The sequence below is a fragment of the Primulina eburnea genome, chromosome 2 (assembly GCF_022965805.1).
Source record: "Primulina eburnea isolate SZY01 chromosome 2, ASM2296580v1, whole genome shotgun sequence".
Classification (NCBI taxonomy): Eukaryota; Viridiplantae; Streptophyta; class Magnoliopsida; order Lamiales; family Gesneriaceae; genus Primulina; species Primulina eburnea.
Genome location: NC_133102.1, coordinates 45,164,448 through 45,187,066, shown reverse-complemented (window position 1 = coordinate 45,187,066; position 22,619 = coordinate 45,164,448). Strand labels below are relative to the sequence as shown.

Below are 22,619 nucleotides of genomic sequence, written 5' to 3'. Positions count from 1 at the left end.
ATATAATCATTGTCTTAATTCTCCCTTGCTCACACATCACGTACGTGAATCGACGCGAGTCTACTTTAAACATTAAGAAACTACTCGGTTAATTGCAAAGTTTCACAGTAACACTATACTTTAATCTGTTTGAACAGACATCAAAAGCAAGAGGATAAAGGGTGTAGCATATATTACATTGTCACCACAGTCGCCTATGCAATTATAGGAAAGAAAACATAAGAGGAAAAAAATGGAAAACAAAACATGGAACCTAAGAATCTTGAACAAAGAATAAGCAACGAATGCGACTAAGCAACGGCATCTTTAGATTCCAATCCCGACTCTGGAAGAGTATCAAGATCCGTACGAGCTTCTTTCTCATCCTGAGGAATCGAAGAAGCCTCATGGCTAGAATCAGCATCCATGTCTGTGCCTCGAGTTGAGTCATCATTAACAGTACTTAAAGTATCAGATGAATTTTGGGATGGTTTTTGGCCTTGCTCGGCCCCGTTACTGTCATTATACGATGTTGCCTTCCCATCTGTTTCTGAATCATTATCAAGATTCTGTTGCTCACTCAAATTGTGACTCCCATTTTCAGCCGATGTCGCAGTATCATTTTGTAGGTTTGGGGCATTCTTGGAATCATCATTCTGCCCATCTCCTGTGTTATCATGATCAGAGCCCTTTGAATCTCGTTCTGAAATGACCAAATTTTCGGTTGTTGTGGATGGAGACTTCGCATCTCTCTTCTCACCTTGGGTAGGAGTCTGTTCATCTTGTTCCTGTTGGCTATGAGCAGAATCATTGGTAGATTTATCATTATCTTGATCGTGGTTCTGAGAATCCATATGTTCATCGCTTTTAGACGAATTATTCTTCTCCATCATCCCATCATTAAGGTCACTTGATTTCAACTCTTCATGATCGCCGTTGCTCTTCAAATGATCCTCCCCGTTCAAGCCATCCAAACCAACTCTCCGTGTTTCTGTAAAATTTTGCGAATCTTGAACCATACCATCACTTGAAAGATTTTCTCCCTTGGCATTTTCTTCTTTCTTTCCCTCGTTATCAGCTCCACCATGACTTTCCACATCTGATGCGCTCAAATTTTCCGTCGACCCATCTTTATTCTCATCTATCATGTTGTTTCCCTCATGCTCTTCTATATCTTCTGCACTATTCTTTCCATTCCTCTCCTTCGAATCTTTCTCTTCATTATCATGTTTTTCTCCACTTCCATTTTCTTCCTTTTTATCACCACTTTTGCTCTCGTGCTCTGTTGATTCTTCATTTTTGTTCTCTGTACCAACCCCTTCATTAACGACCTTCTCTTCATCAACTTTCTCCTCGTTCCTTCTTTCATCAATTTTCGGACCTTCATTCTCACTACTGTCAACCTTACCTTCTTCAATATCTGGCTCCACATTTGCTTTTTCCTCACCTTCGTCCCCCTTGCTTTCTTTGCCATTCTCTCCACCTTGATATGTTTCGTCAATTTTCACACGTTCATTGTCGCTATCGTCAACCTTACCCTCTTCAACATCAGGCTCCACATCTGCCTTCTCCTCACCTTCTTTTTCATTATTTTCTCCATTTCCCTCTTCTTTACTTCCTTCACCATCTCTAACCGTACTTTCTGGCTCTTCACCATTTATTTTACTTTCATCGTTCACATTAGTACTTTCAGTCTCTTCACTCTCTCGATTTTCACTTCCCTCTTCTGTATTTTCTTGAACTCGCCCCCGGTCTTCAAGCTTATTTTCATCATCAAAATTCATTGGTTTTTCCTCAGAAGTCTCCTCCTTAGGCATCTCATCTACGGGATCTTCTTCTTCTTCTTCTTCTGGTTTAGGCAAAAGATCCTTTCTCCCTAGCTTAATGGTGTCGACTCCGTCCTGCACCTTCTCTGAAACTTTTGTATTTTCTCGATAGGATTCCTTCTTGTCACGGGAGTGCTGGACTTGGTAGAGCAACCAAATCCCCACTCCAAGAAGCAAACATAGCTGCAGAACATGCTTCACTTTGAATCCTTTATTTCTTGGGTTCCTGCGTGGCGATTGCCGAAACATGGTGACTTCAACTTAATCTTGACCGATGATAGATTTAATCGTCCAAAAAGGTCAGATTCCCAGATTGTTCTGTCAAAGAAAGAGCGATATGAAATTATAAACTACCAAGTTTTAGAAACATAAAATTGACGGAGGATATAAGCAAGCTTCGTAAACCACAGAGAACACAAAATAATTAAGGCTTCAATATTGGCTCAAGTGCAAACAAGCTCAACAGTTGGTGACAATTCCAAAGAACCACTTTCTTGAAGCAATCCGGCACATAAGGACAGTTTATGTTACCAATGCCACGATATTAAATTTGACCACTTTGTTCATCTCGCGGAAAGATCCGAGGCTACATTATTCGAAACCTTGTATATACTTGGAAAAGATTCTTCGTTGGTATGTTCATTGATTATAAAAATGTTTAATATCAGAAAATGAAAAATTTATTATCTGGAGCACCTTTTACAAATAATCGAAAAGTAGGCCGACCACAATTTGAATTGACTTACTGTTCGATTTCGTTCCCAGAATCAATACGAAACAATAAATCAATCTTAAGTTCTAAGAATCGAAGTACATGTAACCAATTAAATTTATATAAGTTGAACTCCTAAATTCACATCCAATAAAATCAAGCTGTATTTTTAATTTGAAATTTCGACTCAATTCGAGCCATAACCAAATCTAAATCGAAACCATCACAAACGAAACTCTAATCCATATTCTCTCGTAAGTGGATGGTCAGTTCCAAAATTGAAAACACCAGTCTCACAGCAATGGTCAGACCTGGTATACACCAACACCAAACAATGTCACAGTGAATCAGTGATAGTTTATCTTACAACCCACACCTGAACCAAAAATTCATTCATAACAAAGACATGTTTAACTGATCCGGGAGCAAAGAAACCACATCAAACAACTAAACAACAAATCTGGCAAATCAAGAGTTCCTTTTTTGGTTCATTTCAAACTCTGTGTCTGAATCAAGCATTACAAGTTCATGTTTTCACAGAAGTACAAGAAAGCCAACTGCCTTTTTTAGTTAGAAGACCTCATAGACAGTGAAAAAAACACAGAATCTTGTCAATGTTAAGCCAACCCAGAACAAGATAGTACGAGAAACTAATATAGAAAGGTAATTATAATCAACTAATGCCAATTAAGAGTTAAAAATTCCCAAATCCAGCAACAGATTCACATTAAACCAATTCCCATAAAAAAGATAAAACTTCCAACATTTTCAAATACAGTCACATTCCTTTGCAAAAAAATAAAATCTTGAAAATGCAAACAACAGATCAAGAAAGTTTAGAACCGAAATCACGCCTGATGCCGCAAAAAAAAAAAAAAAAGAGACCTTTTTAAGCTTCTGATTAGCCCCCCAAGAAACGAGAATGAGAATTTGTTAACTAGCGATCAATGCTTGCTTTAAAAACAATGGGCAACGGGAAAAAGGAAATCGAATCCGCATCATATTCAGAAAGTTAAATGAAACTATCTAAAGGGATGGAGAGCAATTCGCAAATGTTTGTCGGTTGAAATAGATCTGAAATCCGCATCATTCTGTTTATGCCACTTGTGCTGTCATCGTGTGTAGACGTAGACAGTCAGTTTTGTTGACTATCAATCCTACTCTCCTTCATCCATCCATATTGAAAGATATCAAAATTATATATTTAATATATAAATATTATTATCATGAATGGTGGACAATAAAAAAATTCACATGTGCCGTTCAAAAAAAAAATAAATTCACATGTGTATGTATATATATATATATATATATATATATATACATACATATGTATACACACACATTTATATATATATATTTTTTTTTATTACAACTCACGTAGGAGAGAGAGATGTGAGTTTATGTGGTGTGGGAGAGAAAGAGAAAGGTGTCGGCTTTTTCGACTCATTTTCTTGAAATTCAGGGACTGAGGCGGTGTTTTCCACGCCCTTCAGCACGCGTAAAAGATTTGAGTTCACATTCCATACCAAATGAAATATGTATGATGTTACATCTGATGATAAAGGAGCCAAATATCATTTTTGAAATACAATTGTAAAAGCCATATCTCCAACAGCAGAATGAATAATTTAGTAGGCTAAAATCAACAAATTAGTGGATCAAAAACATTTCTTTTTTAAAAAATAAGTATTTTGTAAAAAGGATACAAAAATAATATTTTTCCATCGATTGAGTCAAATATCTATCTCGTAGGTTAAGTCGATGTTACATGTGGGGCACTGCCCTCACATAGTTTGGATGGATAAGATTCACACACATGTGATTTTAAAAAAGTTAATGGATTATGGACAAGATTCACACACATATTTGATTTTAAAAAAATTAGTAAACTCCATGTATGTGTGGTTAAATTTGGATCATTGATTCTATCATGGGATAGTGTCCCTATATTTAAAATAAAACTTGGGGTCTTGGCTGGGCTCAATATCGCTAATATACCTAGTACTTATGCCACCGGACTTATATACATATCGTGAAATACTGGTGAAACATTTATGTCTAATCTGGTGGGAATGAGAAAAATTTAAGATTATATTGTAATCTAATAATATAGATGATAAAAATTGCAAAAATCTCAAACACATAAAATCAAAAATACAATTTTTCCGATGAAAATGTGTATGAGAAATTAATGAGAATCATGGGCAGTAAAATCATGTTGTAAACGAACAAAATGATTGAATATCTAGGAAGACGAATGAACGGACCCAACATCGGGCGCAAAATTCATCATCTTTACGATATGGCTTTCTTTTGGAAATTTATAAAAAAATAATAATTTTTTTATGAATAACCTAAACAGAATATATATCTCAAAACATTGAACCGGAAAAAGTTTCTCACAAATTGTTTTGTTATAAATAAATACCGATGAGGAAATTTTGATAACACAACTAGAGTTTTCAGGTTAAAAAATAAAATTGAATTATATATATATTTAAATATTTTAACACTATAAACTTTAATCTATATTTATGGACTAGAATAATTGGAGCCCGCGTCCCAACTCCATGTAGTTTGATGGATTGGTGAAGGGATTATACAAGTGCCGCGTTGAAGCTTATCGTATAAGAGTTCTTCGCCCCGTTTTCTGCTACGCCGCCTGCCATGAATCCTCTCACACGACGGGCACATAGTCAGACTGGCCGCCGGTAGGTGCATGTACAATGGCTGCGCTGATTTCAGATCTTTTAACTCTTTAAGCTCCTTGTGTAGCCGCCGGTTCTCGTCTGTCAGTCTGTCGCAGCATTTCCTCAAGAATTGAGAGTCTAATTCCGTTTGCTTCGACTTTGTCCTGCAAAAATTTCCCAATAAAAGTTCGGCAAAAGTTTCACACAAGAAAACAAGACTTCAGAAATGGAAATAACCACCATTTCTGAATACCATATTTTCGTTTCCATCTCAAAAACCGTAAAATTATTGAATAATCGTACGATCAAGGATACGAATACCAAACCTGGCTCTTCTGTTTTGAAACCAGACTTCGACCTGGCGAGGTCTCAGCATCAACTCTCTCGCCAACTCTTGCTTTTGCTTCTGCAAATAAACATTACACAATTTATATGAAAACTTTAGGATCAGAATAAAAAAATATTTGAAGTACAGTAGATTAAAATCCAGAAAATCAGAATTTAAAATATACAGGATTAAGAGTGGTGTGGCGTTTGAAGCTATCTTCCAAACGAGCAGACTGAATCTTATCGAGTCTAAGCTTCTTCCTTTCACCAAACCCTTCATCTTCTCCACAAGAAATTCTCTGTATTTCAACCTCTTCATAGCTGCCATGTTCTCTTTCCCTCTTCACACTCGAGTTGGAGAAAGACGAAGCACCTGTACTATCTTGTCTGAACAGATCATCAGTCTCACGATCCTTAAAAACCCTATTGAAATCATCACAATCTACCGTTTTAGCCGCATGAATCTGATCATGGGTTTCAACACACAAGCTTAGAGTCAACGAAGGCTCGGGTATTTTCCAGAAACGATCAATATCTTGGGCTGCGGCTGCTGGTAGTTTTCTTGAATTGCGTGCATCTGTTAGTGTTGATGAAATTCCCAGTCCCATAACAAGGCGTGTTTTGGATGATTCATCGAAACCCATTTCTGTGTTTTCAAAGATTTGAGGTTTTTGTTATATATATATATATATATATATATATATATATATATATATATATATATATATATATATATATATAATATATCGAAAGAAGCTGCGCTTTTTCGTTAACCAAAGTTAGAGTACCATAGTTTTCTTAATATTGCGCTCTAATTACTCCTCTCTGTGGACCATTTTCGTCTCAGTTACGTATTGGAAGTGGTTTGATTTTTAGGTCACGGTTGTAAAATTTGAAATATTAGAGTTTCATCGTTGCCGCAAAATATAGTATTTGAAATAACAACAAACATTTGCCATAAAACATCGCCTTTTGTAATGAAATACTTACTTATTGTTGTTATGAATAATTAAGTTGTTTAATTATTTTATTAAATTGATATTATTTGTATTATGCGTCTATATTTTAAATTATTTAACTGGAATAAACTTAAAAGATTAGCCAGATTACAGATGATCAGCAAAGAGATATAGTAAAATTTTAAATACACAGAGAGATGTAGTGTTCAAGTGAAACTTTTATTTACGGAGAATCTAACTTTTTTAGAAAAAAAAAGTTACTTTTTCTGGAAAAATATATTTGGGAAAGTTTTCTTCTTGATAAATACTTTCGATAAACCAGAACTAAAGAGTCCATAAATCAGATTTTAGGCTTCTATTTCAATTTATATTTAACAATTAAACAACAACTTTTTTTTTTCTTGTTTTAATTGCCACATCCAAACATCAAATTGTTTTGTTATTCTAAAAGAACTATTTTTTAAAAAATACTTTATAAATTAAAGTTAAAACTTTTATATCAAAATTCACCCTGACTCAAACTAAAATAACGAATAAAAATTAGAGTGAGTCTCATTGAGACCGTTTCACGAATCATAATCTTTGAGACGGGTCAACCCTACCCATAATCACAATAAAAAGTAATACTCATAGCATAAAAAATAATACTTTTTCATGAATGACCCAAATTATAAGAGACACGTCTCACAAATACGACCTGTGAGACCGTCTTACACAAGTTTTTACCTAAAAATTATCTCATCGGTTGACAATTTGAACCCCAGTTTACTCCTAATCTCCAATAATATTATATGTGCCCATCAAAGAGGAAACTAAAAGAAGCCCTTTTTCTTTTCAAAAAACAAAAAAAAAAAAAAGAAAAAGAAAAAAGAAAGAAGCCCCTTTTAACATGTCAACTAGAATCATTGTAAATAATGAATTGGTGGGAGACACACACATCACCACCTTGTTTTGTCTTGTCATCTCCCAACCCATTCATTATACCTAATCGAATTTTCTTTGAATCCATAATCGATTGTCCTTTTTTAATGATAAATGAATATTGTCGGGTTTGGTTTAATTTGTTAAATTAAATTTAGCATTCAATATGTACCATTAATTTGGCGTCGATCATTAGCCAACTTGCGCAAAAACGGGACTTCAAGTAACTACTTCTCCCTTATTGTTCATCAAGTAATTACTATAAAATTTTCAAATATTTGAGAGACCAAATTATTTTTTTGAGATTAGACTTTTTAAATTCGATTATTTTGCCGGTTATTATATAAATTAAATATGGAGTAAAAGTTGAATCGTTATATTCGAAGAAAAAGTATTTTGTCATTATATAAAAGAACATACGAAGAGATTACATTAAACCATATGTAACTATCTTGTTTGCAATAATTATTTTTTTAAATAGATTAATCGAAATGTGATGCTTTAACTGCATTACAATTTAAAAGATTTAAGTGGTACGATTATCATCAACTAAACTTTTGGTAAAATGACAAACATTTGGTCCTACAATTGATATCAGAATTAAGGTCACATATTCGATTCTCATTAATGATAAGAAATGCAATTATTGATGAGGAGATTGTTAAGTGCAATAACTGTTTGTTAGGTAGAACAATCGAAAGTGGTGTCTGAGAAGTTGTACGGTTTAAAATATTTGAGTTATATGGTAACTTTTAGTAAAACGGTAATCGCTCGATCATACCAACTGTTTTTTTAAAAAAAAGTTATAAACACAAATATTAATTGGCTTATAAATAACATGATATATGAATGTATTAATTACGATTATTTTTGTGGAATGGGAAAGTGGGAAGTGCTTTCATTGTATTGGATAGTGAACATATCCCATTATATATGCATGGTCGGATTTGGTCATTATGAAGTTTGGTTCGTTAATGCAAACAAACAATATACCATTAATGCACCCTTCCTCAGTTTTGTGTTACATCATCAACATTTCAAATATTTAGCAACCTAACTTTATACCAAACAAATAATAAATTACGATCAAATACATTTAAAGTTGGAGATATTTTTGTTTCTTGATAATTATTTAATCACATGAAAATTATTCTGAACCCATAATATATATATATATATATATATATATATATATATATATATACTCATATTTTCCCTCTATATAGCTTAAAACACTCACAAATTTATTTTTTAAAAAATAAACAGTGTTATTGTTTTTACTTTTAATTGTGGAGGTTTGAATGTGTAAGCAAGTTGAATTCGGTCCGATGCACTTGATCTCAAGTTTATCGCTTAAACACAAATTTGAACACACATATCTTCAACAAAAAATGATGTTTATACCTCTTCATTCAACAAACAATGACCTAAATATTTTGGGAATAATAATAATAATAAACATTAAATCTAATGGACATGTCATTAACTTTGAATAAGTCAATTCTCAATCTTGAAAAAATTTCGAACGGATTTTAAAGTTCCTTTTGAATTTTGTCAATATTAGTCATAAAACTCTTATCAGACAATCATACATTTCAATTTATAAAATGAATCTCTGACTCATGAATAATATTACTATTTATATTAAAATTATTATTTTTTAAAATAAATATAAATCAAATCGATCTATCTCTCAGGTACACGTAAACACAGAAACTCACATCATGATTGTTAAGATATTTACTTTTGAAATTTATTTGATTTGATTAGACAAAAAGGACCCGCCTATGATATGGTAATGATGCATTGGATTGCGTTTTTGATAGCTACTGTTCTGAATGATATGATCAAACTATATTTCTGACAGGATAAGGTTTGGTGTCCGTCGTTAGTTCCTGTTTTTGCGCTCAGCCAGCCAACGTTGGCCATTCCAAGTCTTCAGTCGGGGGCTTCTGTTTTAGACAGTGGGTCCGTTGTTTCGTGTAATTTTCATTTTTAAAATTATACATAATTTAAATGTTATATTCTATCTTGACTTTGATATACATTTTATGATAAAATGTTTTTTTGTTTTTTGTTTTTTTTTATCAAAAGTCATATTCTATTATAACAATTCAACTTAAAATTTTAAATTCGTATATATTTTGATTTCTCTCAGATCATATTTATAGGGCAAAAATTTGTGTGAGACGGTCTCATATTTATGCGTGTATAATCTTTTTTATCATTATCGATGAAATAAATTGAAATTTGACAAATTATAAAGGGACTAAATTGATATTTGAATGGTTGAAATAAAAAAAAATAAAAAAAATGTGTGTTGAAATTAAAAAAAAAAAAACAAAAAACAAAAGTGTAATATTAGTATCATATAAGGGTAAAATTGAGAAAAAAAATTGGTGTCCTCTCTAAGTAGTTATTATCATGTTCTCACACTTAATAATATAGATAGTATAGATATACCATTTTATTTTGCTAAATATCTACTTGAAATTAACGGAATATTGTCATATAATCGATCAAAAAACTTCATAACAATTAAAAAAATATATATATTTTTTGTGAGACGATCTCATGTATTTGTGTATGTGATATGAGTCAAGCTGATCCATAGTTAAAATAAAAAATAATGTTTTGATATAAAAAAAGTTATATTTTTTATGAGTTAAGTTGGGTTGGGTCGGATATATATCTCGCAAAATTGACCCGTGAACAAACTTACAAAAGTTTTGTGCTAAAAAGATAAATGAATCTAGAGATTGATCCTCTACATATTTGATATGTATCTAGAAAACGCATATATAAGCTTAATCATAAGTTGCAAATAATATATAGTAATGATATTTAAAATATTATTTTCATGTAAAATCCAGACCTATTTTGAACGATGCATGAAATAAAAGTATTTTCATAATTAAAATCTTTTGAGAACTATTTCCTAGATGGTTAAAAATTGTAAGCTCAGTTTCATGCACTCGTTGGTCAGGGAATTCATCCGATCTAAAGCCTAACAGCTCGACCCATTGACACCTTTGTGGTACTACAACCCATCATGCCCATGTGTCTCTCAATGTGGATCTACGTGTTTCCATATTTTAAAAAATAAAGTTACATCTCAATTAACAACTATATTTTTTGATCAAGTGATGAGCACTTAATTACGACATTTTTTGATATCGAATTTTTATGCGCATAACTTAATTTGGTTGCAACAAACAAATACATTTTAAAATGATAAAAACTCAAATTTAAAAGCACATAAAATATGTATGTGCATCATAATCATTTTTCATCCTTACATAGTGAATGATGATAAGGATTGTAATAGGCCATTTACATGGAAATAGAATAACTTTGATGGTGCCAATAGAAAAGTACAAGTTATCTTTTCTCCTCAATAAGTAAAAGGGATTATTGAGACCGGGCTTGTAGCCCAATGGTCTCACCCGTCGGATTAGCTGGCCTCCCTTCCCGGGTTCGATCTCCCTCCCATGCGTGAGTTGTAATAAAAAAAAAAAAAAAAAGGGATTATCATGCAGCAAAGACTTTTACTAAAGCAAAGCCTTTTGGCACTACCACCCTCTCAGTTTCTATCCTCTATTCTTACCCTCAATCTTTTTTCTTTTTTCTTTTTCAAAATGTTCATCATGTAATAATTCTATAAATCATAAAGTTATTTTGTCATATATAACTCGTAAAAAGAAATATCAATCGTAATTTGACCTGATTTTAGGTGTGCCACTTTTTCGGCCACAAAGGACTATGTAAATAGCAAAAAGATGTAATACTATGACTAATTTATTAAACCACAACTATAGAATATTATACAACATCAAACTCGAATATTAACTCCGTCGTTTCGTTGAATCGTATTATATTTCACCTAGTTGTATTAAATATAAGATTCAAATATTTATTTTTTTGTGAAATAAAGAATCTAACTTATCATTAATTCATCATAGCATGGGAAGACTTTTTTGTGGGATTTGACTTACTTATGGAGGAAGCATCATTCTTTCGTTTAAAAGTAGAGAAATTCCTATCCATATTCCCATATATACAACCCACCACACCTTTCGACCCAACTTCACCTTTTGGTTTATCACTTTTATTCATACTTGCTTAGTGAAAATCCAAACGAGTGTGTGTGTGTCTATATATATATATATATATATATATATATATAATTGGATTACGAATAATTCCCCACGAAAGGGCCATATTTTTGGCAGTGAATGGGGTAAATAAAATTTAAAAATCGTTAATAATTTGCTAAAGATTGTTAACCTTTAGGTCTTGAACATAAGAGCTTACATGCAATATTCGTTTCCATTGTCACAATTATTGAATTCGCCTCTAGCTGGGATAATAAAATAGAATCTGATTTTATTCCCATACATACGCGGTTGAAACATATGGGACATTATAAAATTATTTCACACAAAATACGAGGTTGGAAACATATTTGAAATAAAAATTTCAAGAGAGGAAAATTTGTCATATCCACCCAAAGATTTGATTGGAATCAATTCTACGGAAATGCCTCTATGAAATGTGGCTCTAATCAGATTCAGATTCGAATTAGTTTGAACTCAGCCTAGTTAGGATAGTTGTGACCTAGCGCTAGTGTATATGAAAAGTTAAAAAAGACGATGTATATGCATACCATATTCAGGTCTTTGTTCCAACTTAAAGTAATTTGAGGTTTAAAAAACTATCAATTTGAAAATAATATAATCTTTTAATTTTATTAAGAATAAATTTCGTTGTGCTAATGGCATGTTCACAATCAATCGACGTAGCGGAAGGAAAGTGGGAAAACACAAGTAAAGAAAATAGGAAATAAGCACTGATAGAGAAACATGATCAGTTTTAACGGTTTATTTCACCCTACCTTGTGAGGCACTGCCTCCATGAGGTGATCAAAGGCCCAGATTTAAACACACATACACCCCATGAAGTGATCAAAGGCCCAGATTTAATCACCATGTAAAATCAATGGCTGAGATCCTGTGAGGGCACTGCCCCCACAGGTAGCATCTACTCTACCAGTTTTAACAGCAAGAAAGAAAAACCACGAGCGTAACAGCCACGCCGAAACTCGGCTCTGACTTGTGGTAGTCCGAGACATGGCGAGCTTATGAGGATTAACTATTGATATTACTTACAGATTCATATTCAACAGATGATTGTATTATGAAAGGTAAGAACTTACAGTGGAGACTATTATTAACAAAGAACGATGCTCTACTCTGAGCTTTAATTAACCTCTGTTACACATCAATTTGTAGCCACCTTCTCCGTAACCTCACTATCTTTTGCAACTCCATCATTTTCCATACAAGCATCTGATGCTAAACGATCAGAAGATTCGGCATAAGCGTTCTCTTGTGCCTCTACTTCTTCATGTTCAGTCATGTTTTCATCTTTATTTTCCGCTTTTGTATCTTCAGCAGCTTCAAAAGTTTTGTCAGTCTGATTTGCTTCACTGAACTCATCATTCTTAATTGTTTCTTTCCCTTCAGTATCTGCAAGTAAACCATTCTTGTAACCTCTAAGGAGTTCTTTATCTTCAAGATTTAATACGACATTCTTCTCTGTACTTGCAGCTACTTCAAAACCTTTGGCACTATGGTGATCGTCTCCTTTCCCGTTGAAACATCCATCTCCCAGAACGTTCTCTTCACTGAAATATTCATCATTGTCCTCCATTGAATGAGCTTCGTCACCGTGACTCTCCTTTTCATTTTCATTTTCGTTTTCAGATTCGTTCTCTACTACATCCTCATTAATCTCATCACCTGTGTTTCCCCTCCATTCTAGACGCAGCATCCGCCTTCTCAAATCACCCAACTCCCTGTCCATCAAGAACAATCTATCCTTCAAAATCAGATTCTCCTCCTCCAATTGAGCAATATGGGCATCCTGATCGTCCACTCGATTCTCCAGCACATTATGATACTCCATCCCACCAACACTGTTTGGATTATATATCATCTCGAAACGGCTCAAGTCATGATCCAATCTCCTCTCCACCTCAACGTGCTCCTCCACATCACTCTCGCTGGAACATCCTTCATCTTCCTCCTCATCCTCATGAACCTCAATTTCATGCCCGGGCAATCTTAACCTAATCAACCCCTTCATTGACCCATATCCATCAACACCCCATTCTTCCTTAGCCATATCCACCAAAACCTCCCTGGATGGAGAGAATGTAGGAGTCGGCAAAACTGCAGGGGTCACTGGACATGGAGAAACTAAGGAAGCGATACCACCACTCTTCTTTGCTCTGATTAAAAAGGAAGTAGTATTCCTCGGAGCAAACGGAGCAGATCTGCTATTATTGTTGTTGTTAGTACCACCGACATTCATATGCGTTGTATAGTTCTTATTATACTTCTTTTTTGGGAAGAATTTCCAGGTCTTTATTTGATTCTGATGCTTCAACTCATTCAAAGTTGGAGGCTTGTAGTTATTAAAATTCGAATTCCCAACACCACCAGCACTAATGGTCTTGACACCTCCACCAATTCCACCAGCATTAGAGCCAGCCATTAAGGACTTGTGCTGCTCCTTTCTCCTCTTGTCTACCTTTTTGCCCTTCCAACTATTCCTTGGCCCCAATGCTTTATTAAAGGTAGAATGCGGCGGTTGTATGGCACCATGATTAGCGTTATGAAACTGTGACGGAGGAGCCCACAAGCCATAACTCCGTTTCATCTGAGCCATCTGCCAACAAGACGTATGACCAATCAGATTACCCAAATTAGAAATAAATGGAGGATTTGCAAAGGGTTTAATAAAGGTTAAACACTACCTGTGGCTGTTGGTGCGGATTCATTTGATTCATACCGATCATATTCTGATTCATGTTCATTTGTTGTTGCTGTTGCTTCATCATTGCTGCTTGCTCGTTCATCTCAATGTTTACTGCCGATCGATCAAATTGGAAGAAAAGAAAATACAAAAGCCGTAAATCGGATCCCTAAACCTGAGAAATTCAAAAATTATTATATGCATTGACATGACAATGAAATGCAGACAACAGATTTCAACTAAACAAGTAACATCACATAAGAACAACAAAAACATATCACGTTGGTTACAAATACATGTAGAATCTTACCCTATTTTTTTATGTTTTCCTTTACCAGAGGCTAAAAAAATTCCCTTAGATTGTATAGCTAAAGGAATAATAAAGAAATTGAAAAACAGGGGCCGCCGCTATGCAATCAAACAATCTATATTCCAGCAATCAAGAAATGTCTACTTGTATGGATAAGGTAATTCTCATGACCATGATTCTTTAATTCCATTTTATCGCTTGTTCGATGATGAAAACTTTGTTTCTTGAATCTAGGGACACAGCATAAAATTGTGAATCAGTCTTAATATAGCATCTTTAAGCCGTGAACTATCAGATCACCTAATCCTTAGTGAGATAAAATGCATCAATTATTGGAATAACCTGGCTTAGAGATTCAGAATTCAACAAGTAAAAATTATCGATTAATATCGGCATATCTCATATTTCCGTTAATCTAAACTGAACACGACCAGTTCAAGACTCAATACCAGATCTTGTATAATGCTTAAATTTCGAAATAGAAATAGAAAATTGTGGAGCCGTTCCTTACATTTTCAGTTTGATTCTTGATAAATCGCCATAAATTGTTCGAATATAAAGATCTAAGGATCCATAGCCATGAAGTTTTCAGATAATCGCTCAGAAAGTTGAGAAACTTACCCCCAAACAGTAGCTGGTAGCGTAGAAAACACTGATTCAAAGCTTAAATGGAGCTCCCAGCTTGAATTTTGGAAGAAATCCCACGAGGAAAATCAGGGGTTTTCTCTATTTCCAAGCTTGAATTTTGGGAGGAAAATCCGGGGTTTTCTCTATTTCCACCCGTTCCCGTTGGTGAAGTTTGTTATGCGGTTTTGCCTTTTTAATTAAATAATAATAGAGCAAACCGATTCTCTCTGCAAAATCTGACCAACTCGGAAAATGTGTGTGTATTTCTGGGTTCAATATGTATTTTATTTAAATAAAATCGATATAAAATATTGAAATCTCAAATAAATATTTATATTTTAGAATTAAATATTTTAGATTTGATATTAATATATAATTTTTTATATCAACGAATAATAAATTTTTATATTAATGACATGTTTTGGATAAAAATTTGATATAAAACCTTGCAAATAGGATATTAATATATGATAATTAAACACACAAACAAATGTAATAAATATTGATATTAGTATATTTTCAATTTTATTTTTTGTAGATTTAAAACAATTTAGCAATATTATAAATATATATATATATATAGAATAATTTTTTTAAAAAAAATCATTAAAAGGAGGAGCCGTGGTTGAGACTCCAGTTAGGGAGGAGTATCATATCGATTAAACCGAATCAATAGACCGAACTCAGAAAATCAACTTGTTTACAGTACACACCTATAATTAATTAGCCCTCTTCTTTATTGAAATCTGGAAGTTAAATACCAGACACATAATTTTGTTCTTTTAATTTAACATAGGACTAGCCATCTTGCAGTCCACTGATTACTCCCCATGCACCAAGGCTGCAAAAATATCTTAAAAAACACGAAGGTGACTTCATCGCATGCACAACACAACCTCAGAGCAGCTTCCCATAGATTCATCCTCGAGCATTTCCTCAAATCAACAATCAAAGTAGCAAATGACACAACGAAACTAAGTCCCCCCAAGTTGCTTGCCCCACTGCTACAACTAAATAAGGACAGTAACCACACATCCGAACCAAAAACAAAACAAACAAAAAAAATCCATCATGCAACACAACAACGAAATCAGCGCATGCGTACTTGTACAAGCCTATACGATTTACGTTCTTGACCTATGTGTATGTATAAGAAAGAATAGCAATCCACAACTAAAGAACACGGCACGTCTGCAAAATCAACAGCTTCAAAAACCTGCACCAAAAATAAATAATAATTTGTCATTAAGATTAATATACAAATTTATATTTAAGACTAATATTTGCCACCTTGCTGAGACAGAATGAAGCAGATATGCAAGGATTTGTAGAGTTGGTCCTTTCAAATCTTGCCATTAGTTAATATCTCTAAGCAGCCATTGTTACTTTGCTTTTTCATCGTCCTGTTGTGATTCAGTTTCCTGTATAAATTCAGCCATTTGTCTCATAAATGAGGCCCAAAGAAAAGTAGAAAACTATTCAAAAACATAAAATGGAAAGTATAATGGAATTGGAAAGTCCAATGCAAATCTCTTTTTCGAAATACAAGTAATAAAGATAGCATACCCGCATAAAATCAAAGATGACAAAAAAATAAAAATAAAAAACCTTGATGTCTATGAAGTTGCATGCAAACAATCACCCACAAATGCATATGTATTGACGGAATTTGTTGGTGAGCCACAAAAAATGATTGTCTTATAACCAGAAACTACCTTAGAGTCTCCAATGGTTCTTTCAACAGCAACTGTTGTTACTTCTTGAATAGTGATTATTTTATCTATACATACACTTGTTTTTTCCACACCAACGAGAGTCTGATCAAATGGCACCACAACATTATCAATCTCGGGGGCGCTTAAGTTCTCACACAAACTGCACAAAAAGGAAAAGAATGAACTTGCATAGAGAATAAATATGCAACATGAATTGATGAATCCGAGAGTACCGTAGGGTGGCAGCTTGTACTTCAAGTTGTGTGGTCACATCTTTCTCTTTCCTTCGCTTTTTGTTACTTGGCTTTTGCTCCAGCAAGGTATCAGCACACCGTTTCAGCCATGAAAAAGAAGCAGTGATAGGCGAAGATGATTTGAGAGACTTCATTACATCATGTTCAAACCCATTGCCAACGTTACCGTTTTGATCCAAGGGTAATTTATTTTGTGGATACAAAAAGCTTGAAGATTTCTGAATATGTGCCTGTAAAGTGGATAGGTGCATCTCCGTTTCAGCAATACTATCTAATCTGTCTTTCAAATCTTCCAATTTTTTCAAACTATTTATCTGAGCAAGAATCTCCTCTCTATCTGCACGTAGCAATTCCCTTTGTTTCTCCAGCTTCTCTCTCTGCACCTTAAGCTCGTTTATAGAATTATTCAGCTCTGCCCATTCCTGGTCCCTCTTCTCCCGATCCAGATTTATTTCCTTTCTTTCATTATCAAGTCTCTTCATTGCAGAGTTAACATGTTCTAGTTCCTTTTGCACAGTTTCTTTGAGAGAATTTATATGTCGAAGTTCTTTCTTTTTATCTTCCTCAATCTCCATTTCTCTTTCTTTAAGATAGCTCTCAATTTCCTCAAGTCTTTTACTAACACAACTCTCCAGCTCTTCTTTCTGCAACTCCATATCGAGCAAGAAATCTTCACGTTCTTTCTGAAACTTACTGAACCGCTCAGAGCGTTCATGCTCAAGTTCACTCATAAATGCTTCGCGATCACGGGAAAGTGACTCAAGATCTTGTTTATATTGGTCTCTCATTGCAGTTCTCTCTGCTGTCAAACTCTCACGCTCATCCTTCAGAAATTTAGAGATGATTAACTTCTCTTCAGCAATAAGCTCGTCTTGTCTTGCCAGCTCCTCTCTTTTCTCATCAATTAACTCCCACTCAGCTTCAAATTTCGCCTTCTCTTCTTTTAAGTGATCTGCCTCATCCTCAAGTTCCCGCTTTTGAGCACTTATATTGTCGATCTCTTCTTTGAGTCTCAATTCAAGCACGAGAGATTCATTTGTTTCACTCTTCATCGCCTTTACTTTCTCTTCTGCATCATTAACAAATTTTTTCTTCTCCTCCAGAGAATCCAAAGACTTTTGAAGGTCAATCATTTTCTGACTGATTTCTTCTTTCTCCAGTTGGAGAGAGCGTTTCTTAGATTCCAACTCTTCTTCAGCAGTGAAAAGATTCTTCTCTTTCTCTTCAACTAAACTTGACCTCTCGTCCACTTCTTTTTCACGTTCTTGAAGATGTTTTGATTCAATATCCAGTTCAAGTTCTCTTTCTGAGATATAATCCTCCCTTTGCCTCATATCTAGCTCTCTTAGCTCCCATGCACGTCTCTTCACATTCATTTCATCTTCCATCAATTTGCGTCTATTAAATAATTCTGCCTCAAAAGCAGAGTTCTTCTTTTGAAGAGTGGCTTCATGATTAGAAATTACTTCTTGGAAATTATCCTGCAAGCACCAATAGGAAAATTGAGGGGGGGTACGGAAGGTTCCGGGGTGATAGCACTAGCAAATTGCTGCTCATGCTGCATACACAAATATGATTACATACATACAGTGATACACTAAAAAAATATATATAAAACAATATTGATGTATTTTTAAAATACATGATATATAAAGAATATTTCAAGTCAATAATACATGAATTACATGGGGTGTGAGGGAAAAAAAGAAGTTAATACTACCTCCATAAGTACCGTCTTTGCCAATCTGTGCAGTAACTCAACGGTCCATTTACTTAATATACATGAACAGCATAAGTGGAAATTTCAAAATTTTAAAATATTTAACACGCAAATAATCACTAACATATAGACTAGCCATGACTTTATGCTGAAGCAAAAGCAAGTATCTAGGCTCCATAACTGCACTAAAGAGTATTTTGAAAGGCTTTCAGGTAGAATGCTTGTACAAAAATGAGGATTTTGGAGATGTCTATCACTATTTAAAGTGTTAGGTCAGCTAGAAACAGTATCCTTTCAGGGGTATAGAGCCTAGCAGCATACGCCTATTACAACAAGACACTAATCTTGGGGACTTAGTAGTATAGAACGTTTTTTTTTTACATTAGCTTGGTATGCCAGGTGTATCTGTATCATGCTTTTGATCAATGATTACATTGAGTAAAAGTGTGCGACAGTGGTTTAAAAACAATGTTTAACTACAAAAGAAAATTCTTTACCCTAAAAAAAGAAATTCAATATACACAATGATTGACTTAGAACTTCAGTCATCAGTTCCAATAATCAAATTGATCATTTGTATCCTGATTTATTTTCATTTAGAGGAGTCTACTTACAGATTCTTTGCGGGCAAGTTTAGCTTGTAACGGAAGTAAATCTTCCTCCTTCTTGAGAAGATCACACTCTCGTCTGATGGCAGCCTAGAACCAAGTAAAATTTTAGAAAAATTACCGTGCGGATAATCCTATATCCAGGATTACCAATACAGCCAAAGTTGTAAATGACGGGAGGCAGTGGAGGGGCGGTCACGCCTCGGCCGCCTAGGCGGTTGAATTTTTTTAAGCAATTTTTTTATAAATGATCATACACAATCATGCAATATAATCACAAACAATCATCATTTTTCATGTAAGATGTGTAATTAAATAATATTTAAGCACAAAGAAACTTCATACAATATAATATCATATAGATAATGTGCAAATAAATATATAAATGCAAACTAACAAGATAATTAATAAAGATTCAAAATCATATTAATGTTATTACGCTAACAAAGTAATATATTATTTTTACCAAAGAACTAAGTTGAAATTTCAAATTTTCAATCCATTATGTGCAGTGGGCTTAGGCTGCGGCGAGCAGCAAGCGACGGACAGTGTGTGGTGGGCTTAGTCGTTGACACTTGAGAGTGAAAACCAAAAGTTTTTTAAAAAAAAAAGTGGGGTGTGCTAAGGTTTTGAGATTTAAAATTAGTTGACTTTGACTACATTTTTAAAATTTGTTGACTATAACTTTAAAAACTTGACTGCCCGTCTCACTCGCTTCCTGCTCATCGACTCGACCCGCCTCCCCAAAGATACCGTCTAGGCAGCCGCCTCGACAGTCATTTAGAACACTGTTATACATGAAACATAGAAGAGAGGTAATAATGCAATATATCAGCATATTGGGTTATTGATAACCAAATAAATCGAAAGTCATGTGTCAACCTCCTCTCTTGCTGATAAAGAACTTGCTCTCAATTCCAGGGCTAGTTTTTCCTCATTCAGGGATCTTTGGTCTTTCTCCAAGCTTGACTTCAAATCCTCCAACTTCTTTTCAAATCTCTCCAACTCTTTAGTTCTAGTGAAGACATATTCCTCCCTCTGATTCAGTAAGCCCTGCCCTTCAAGTAGTCTTTCTTGTGTAAGCTGCTGAGCTTTCTGCCTTTCGGACAGCGATAGCTTCTCATGCTGGATGTCTTTCTCTTTGGCATCAAGCCTGCATAATAATGACAAACAAGGATATCGTCAACCACTTCAGAAAGTTAATAAATGAACTAAAAACTTACTCAGACTTCAATGTTGTCATACGCCTCCTCAAATCATCTTCACGCTCTTCAATCTCATGCAACTTCCTTTCAGCCATTCGATGGTAATGACTCGCCTCTAATTCCAACAATTCAGCCGCTCTTCGTTTCTCATCGGCCTCTAACAACTTATTATTACCATCTTCCACCATATTTTGTGCCTCAGCATATTTACTTTCTGAAGAAACTTTCACCTCTGCATATTCCGCCCGCATCTCATGTAATGTCTTCTCAATCTGAGGAAATTATTGAGTCAGGAACACGTTGAGATGAATCATAAATACTCATGCAAATTATATATCATAATAAAATTACATTCTTAAGACATTCTTTCTCAATTTCAAGTGCCTTCCTCAGACTATCTTCCCGCTTCTTGGCATCAGCCAAATCCGAGACACGAATAGACTGTAACCGTTTATACTTCAGTTCAGTGGATTCAGCCGTAGATTTTGCTTCCTCGAACTTTGAAAGCCACTCTTTTTTCTCCAGAATGAGAAGGCCCATGTGATGTTGGTGGTCATATATCTATAAAAGCCGGTGAAGGTAACGTCAATGACTAACAAATAATACACGCGCAAAAATTTGAACTTATTTCACCAATACACTCGCGAAAAGATAAAGATATTAAAATATCCAATATAGTGAGTAATTAATGAAATATTTCCCGCTGTAATATCTAAACCAAAAATCAAAGCATAAATGCTCAGAAACAAACACCCATTTTCCCAATATTCTCCAGCAAGGAAGAACGAACAAAAAACAAAACCCGCCCAACGAATCTTTTAAGTGCTAAAATTAAAACCAAAAAAGAAAATCGAGAAGTACTCCAAAAAGGTAGAACACAGAAAGCACACAAGAAAGAAAACTCAAACGTAAATTTATACCTCAGCTTCAAGTTTCGCGATGTAAGCTATTAACGCAGATTTATCCCTCCGGTTTATGGACTCTTCGTCAAACCCTGATTCTTTCAACCGTTTCCACAAAACTTCATCGGTCAAAGGGGTTTTCAAAACCCTAACCGAGCCTGGATTCGGAGAAAGTGCAACGGTGGAAGGTGCCCTGGGAATGAATGCTAACTTCTCCGTTTGAGAACTAGAGCTAGCCATCAATTGATCGAAACCCTATAATCGCAATGCTTAAAAAACTTACCCTTTTCTCAAATTTCTGCTACGAATTGTTGAATTTTGAGATGGGTTTGGTTCTTCAGTGGAGAAAGGTGTGGACTCTACTGTAGTTTTCCTCCATTTTATTACTTCCCCCTTTTATTATGCTGTCTCCCGGTATACGATGCCGTTTCTGGGTTTAAGAAATGGGAAGTAGAATCGGGCGGGTTGTCAAAGTATAATTTAATTTACAAGTTAATGATTATTGCCTTAATTAGATTATAAAATCTAAACTTTGAAATTTGAAATATTATTTCAGAATTATTCAAGGCGGTTGACCAACGATTACATATGTAAAATCGATAACCTTGTACAAGGAATATCAAAGGGTTTCGATAATATTTATGGTGAGTTTCGAAACTTTTTTTCGTGTATTTTTAAAAGTTATATTAAAATTAAAACTTTATTTATACATATCAATAAAATGTTAAAATATTTATACAAGTCACATATGGTTTAATGAAAAGAGTTTTTATTTTCTAAATCATTAAGTTGTAAGTTCAATTCTTTCTTGAGTCTTTTTTTTTTTTTTTTATTTTAATTTATATATCAAAATTCAAATGTAATACATCATGTATCAATATATTAGTATATGATAAGAGAGAGAAAATAATATTATATGATGTTGATGAGTTCGTAGGGTCTGCTGGGAGGTTGGAACTCGTTTGAAACTCGGGTCAGATCTTCGGATCTGGAAGCACAAACAGGAATGTTGGAAGGTTGTTCTAGCGCAGCTCCTTCAACA

General features: G+C 34.3%; 3 protein-coding genes and 1 pseudogene across 8 annotated transcripts; all 4 read right to left on the bottom strand.

Annotated features, from left to right (window-relative positions):
• Nucleotides 1–72: 72 nt before the first annotated feature.
• LOC140823621 (uncharacterized) lies at nucleotides 73–3,675 on the bottom strand. 3 transcript variants are annotated; one of them, XM_073185063.1, is made up of 3 exons: nucleotides 3,403–3,675; nucleotides 1,619–2,123; nucleotides 73–1,588 (listed from the first exon to the last, which is right to left on the bottom strand). In XM_073185063.1, the coding sequence occupies exons 2-3, from the start codon at nucleotides 2,052–2,054 to the stop codon at nucleotides 291–293; spliced, it is 1,734 nt and encodes a 577-aa protein (XP_073041164.1). In that variant the 5' UTR covers nucleotides 2,055–2,123; nucleotides 3,403–3,675; the 3' UTR covers nucleotides 73–290. The 3 variants fall into 3 exon arrangements, with proteins under 3 accessions (XP_073041164.1, XP_073041163.1, XP_073041162.1); XM_073185062.1 differs by having other exon boundaries at nucleotides 73–2,123; nucleotides 3,372–3,674; XM_073185061.1 differs by having other exon boundaries at nucleotides 73–2,123; nucleotides 3,403–3,674.
• Nucleotides 3,676–4,915: 1,240 nt separating this feature from the next.
• On the bottom strand, nucleotides 4,916–6,219 carry LOC140824796 (homeobox-leucine zipper protein HAT22-like; annotated as a pseudogene).
• A 6,336-nt stretch (nucleotides 6,220–12,555) lies between these two features.
• Nucleotides 12,556–15,344, bottom strand: LOC140823620 (uncharacterized). 3 transcript variants are annotated; one of them, XM_073185058.1, is made up of 3 exons: nucleotides 15,168–15,344; nucleotides 14,238–14,411; nucleotides 12,556–14,149 (listed from the first exon to the last, which is right to left on the bottom strand). In XM_073185058.1, the coding sequence occupies exons 2-3, from the start codon at nucleotides 14,337–14,339 to the stop codon at nucleotides 12,698–12,700; spliced, it is 1,554 nt and encodes a 517-aa protein (XP_073041159.1). In that variant the 5' UTR covers nucleotides 14,340–14,411; nucleotides 15,168–15,344; the 3' UTR covers nucleotides 12,556–12,697. The 3 variants fall into 3 exon arrangements, with proteins under 3 accessions (XP_073041159.1, XP_073041160.1, XP_073041161.1); XM_073185059.1 differs by having other exon boundaries at nucleotides 14,238–14,405; XM_073185060.1 differs by having other exon boundaries at nucleotides 14,238–14,350.
• A 484-nt stretch (nucleotides 15,345–15,828) lies between these two features.
• On the bottom strand, nucleotides 15,829–21,996 carry LOC140823619 (uncharacterized). Of its 2 annotated transcripts, none has more exons than XM_073185057.1 (9): nucleotides 21,596–21,996; nucleotides 21,027–21,236; nucleotides 20,694–20,947; nucleotides 20,353–20,623; nucleotides 19,477–19,560; nucleotides 17,122–18,623; nucleotides 16,889–17,048; nucleotides 16,461–16,594; nucleotides 15,829–16,389 (listed from the first exon to the last, which is right to left on the bottom strand). In XM_073185057.1, exons 1-8 carry the CDS (start codon nucleotides 21,815–21,817, stop codon nucleotides 16,556–16,558), a joined length of 2,742 nt encoding a protein of 913 aa, XP_073041158.1. In that variant the 5' UTR covers nucleotides 21,818–21,996; the 3' UTR covers nucleotides 15,829–16,389; nucleotides 16,461–16,555. The 2 variants fall into 2 exon arrangements, with proteins under 2 accessions (XP_073041158.1, XP_073041157.1); XM_073185056.1 differs by having other exon boundaries at nucleotides 16,464–16,594.
• Between the last annotated feature and the right edge of the window lie 623 nt (nucleotides 21,997–22,619).

Bases quoted from the DNA above. Each gene is read 5' to 3' on its own strand.
- LOC140823621 (XM_073185062.1), bottom strand. From the start codon at position 2,054: ATGTTTCGGCAATCGCCACGCAGGAACCCAAGAAATAAAGGATTCAAA.
- LOC140823620 (XM_073185058.1), bottom strand. From the start codon at position 14,339: ATGAACGAGCAAGCAGCAATGATGAAGCAACAGCAACAACAAATGAAC. The intron at 14,150-14,237 runs GTAGTGTTTAAC...TCTTGTTGGCAG, and splicing joins ATCCGCACCAACAGCCACAG to ATGGCTCAGATGAAACGGAG.
- LOC140823619 (XM_073185057.1), bottom strand. From the start codon at position 21,817: ATGGCTAGCTCTAGTTCTCAAACGGAGAAGTTAGCATTCATTCCCAGG. The intron at 21,237-21,595 runs GTATAAATTTAC...CGGCTTTTATAG, and splicing joins TCGCGAAACTTGAAGCTGAG to ATATATGACCACCAACATCA. The intron at 20,624-20,693 runs GTAAGTTTTTAG...ATTATTATGCAG, and splicing joins ATGACAACATTGAAGTCTGA to GCTTGATGCCAAAGAGAAAG.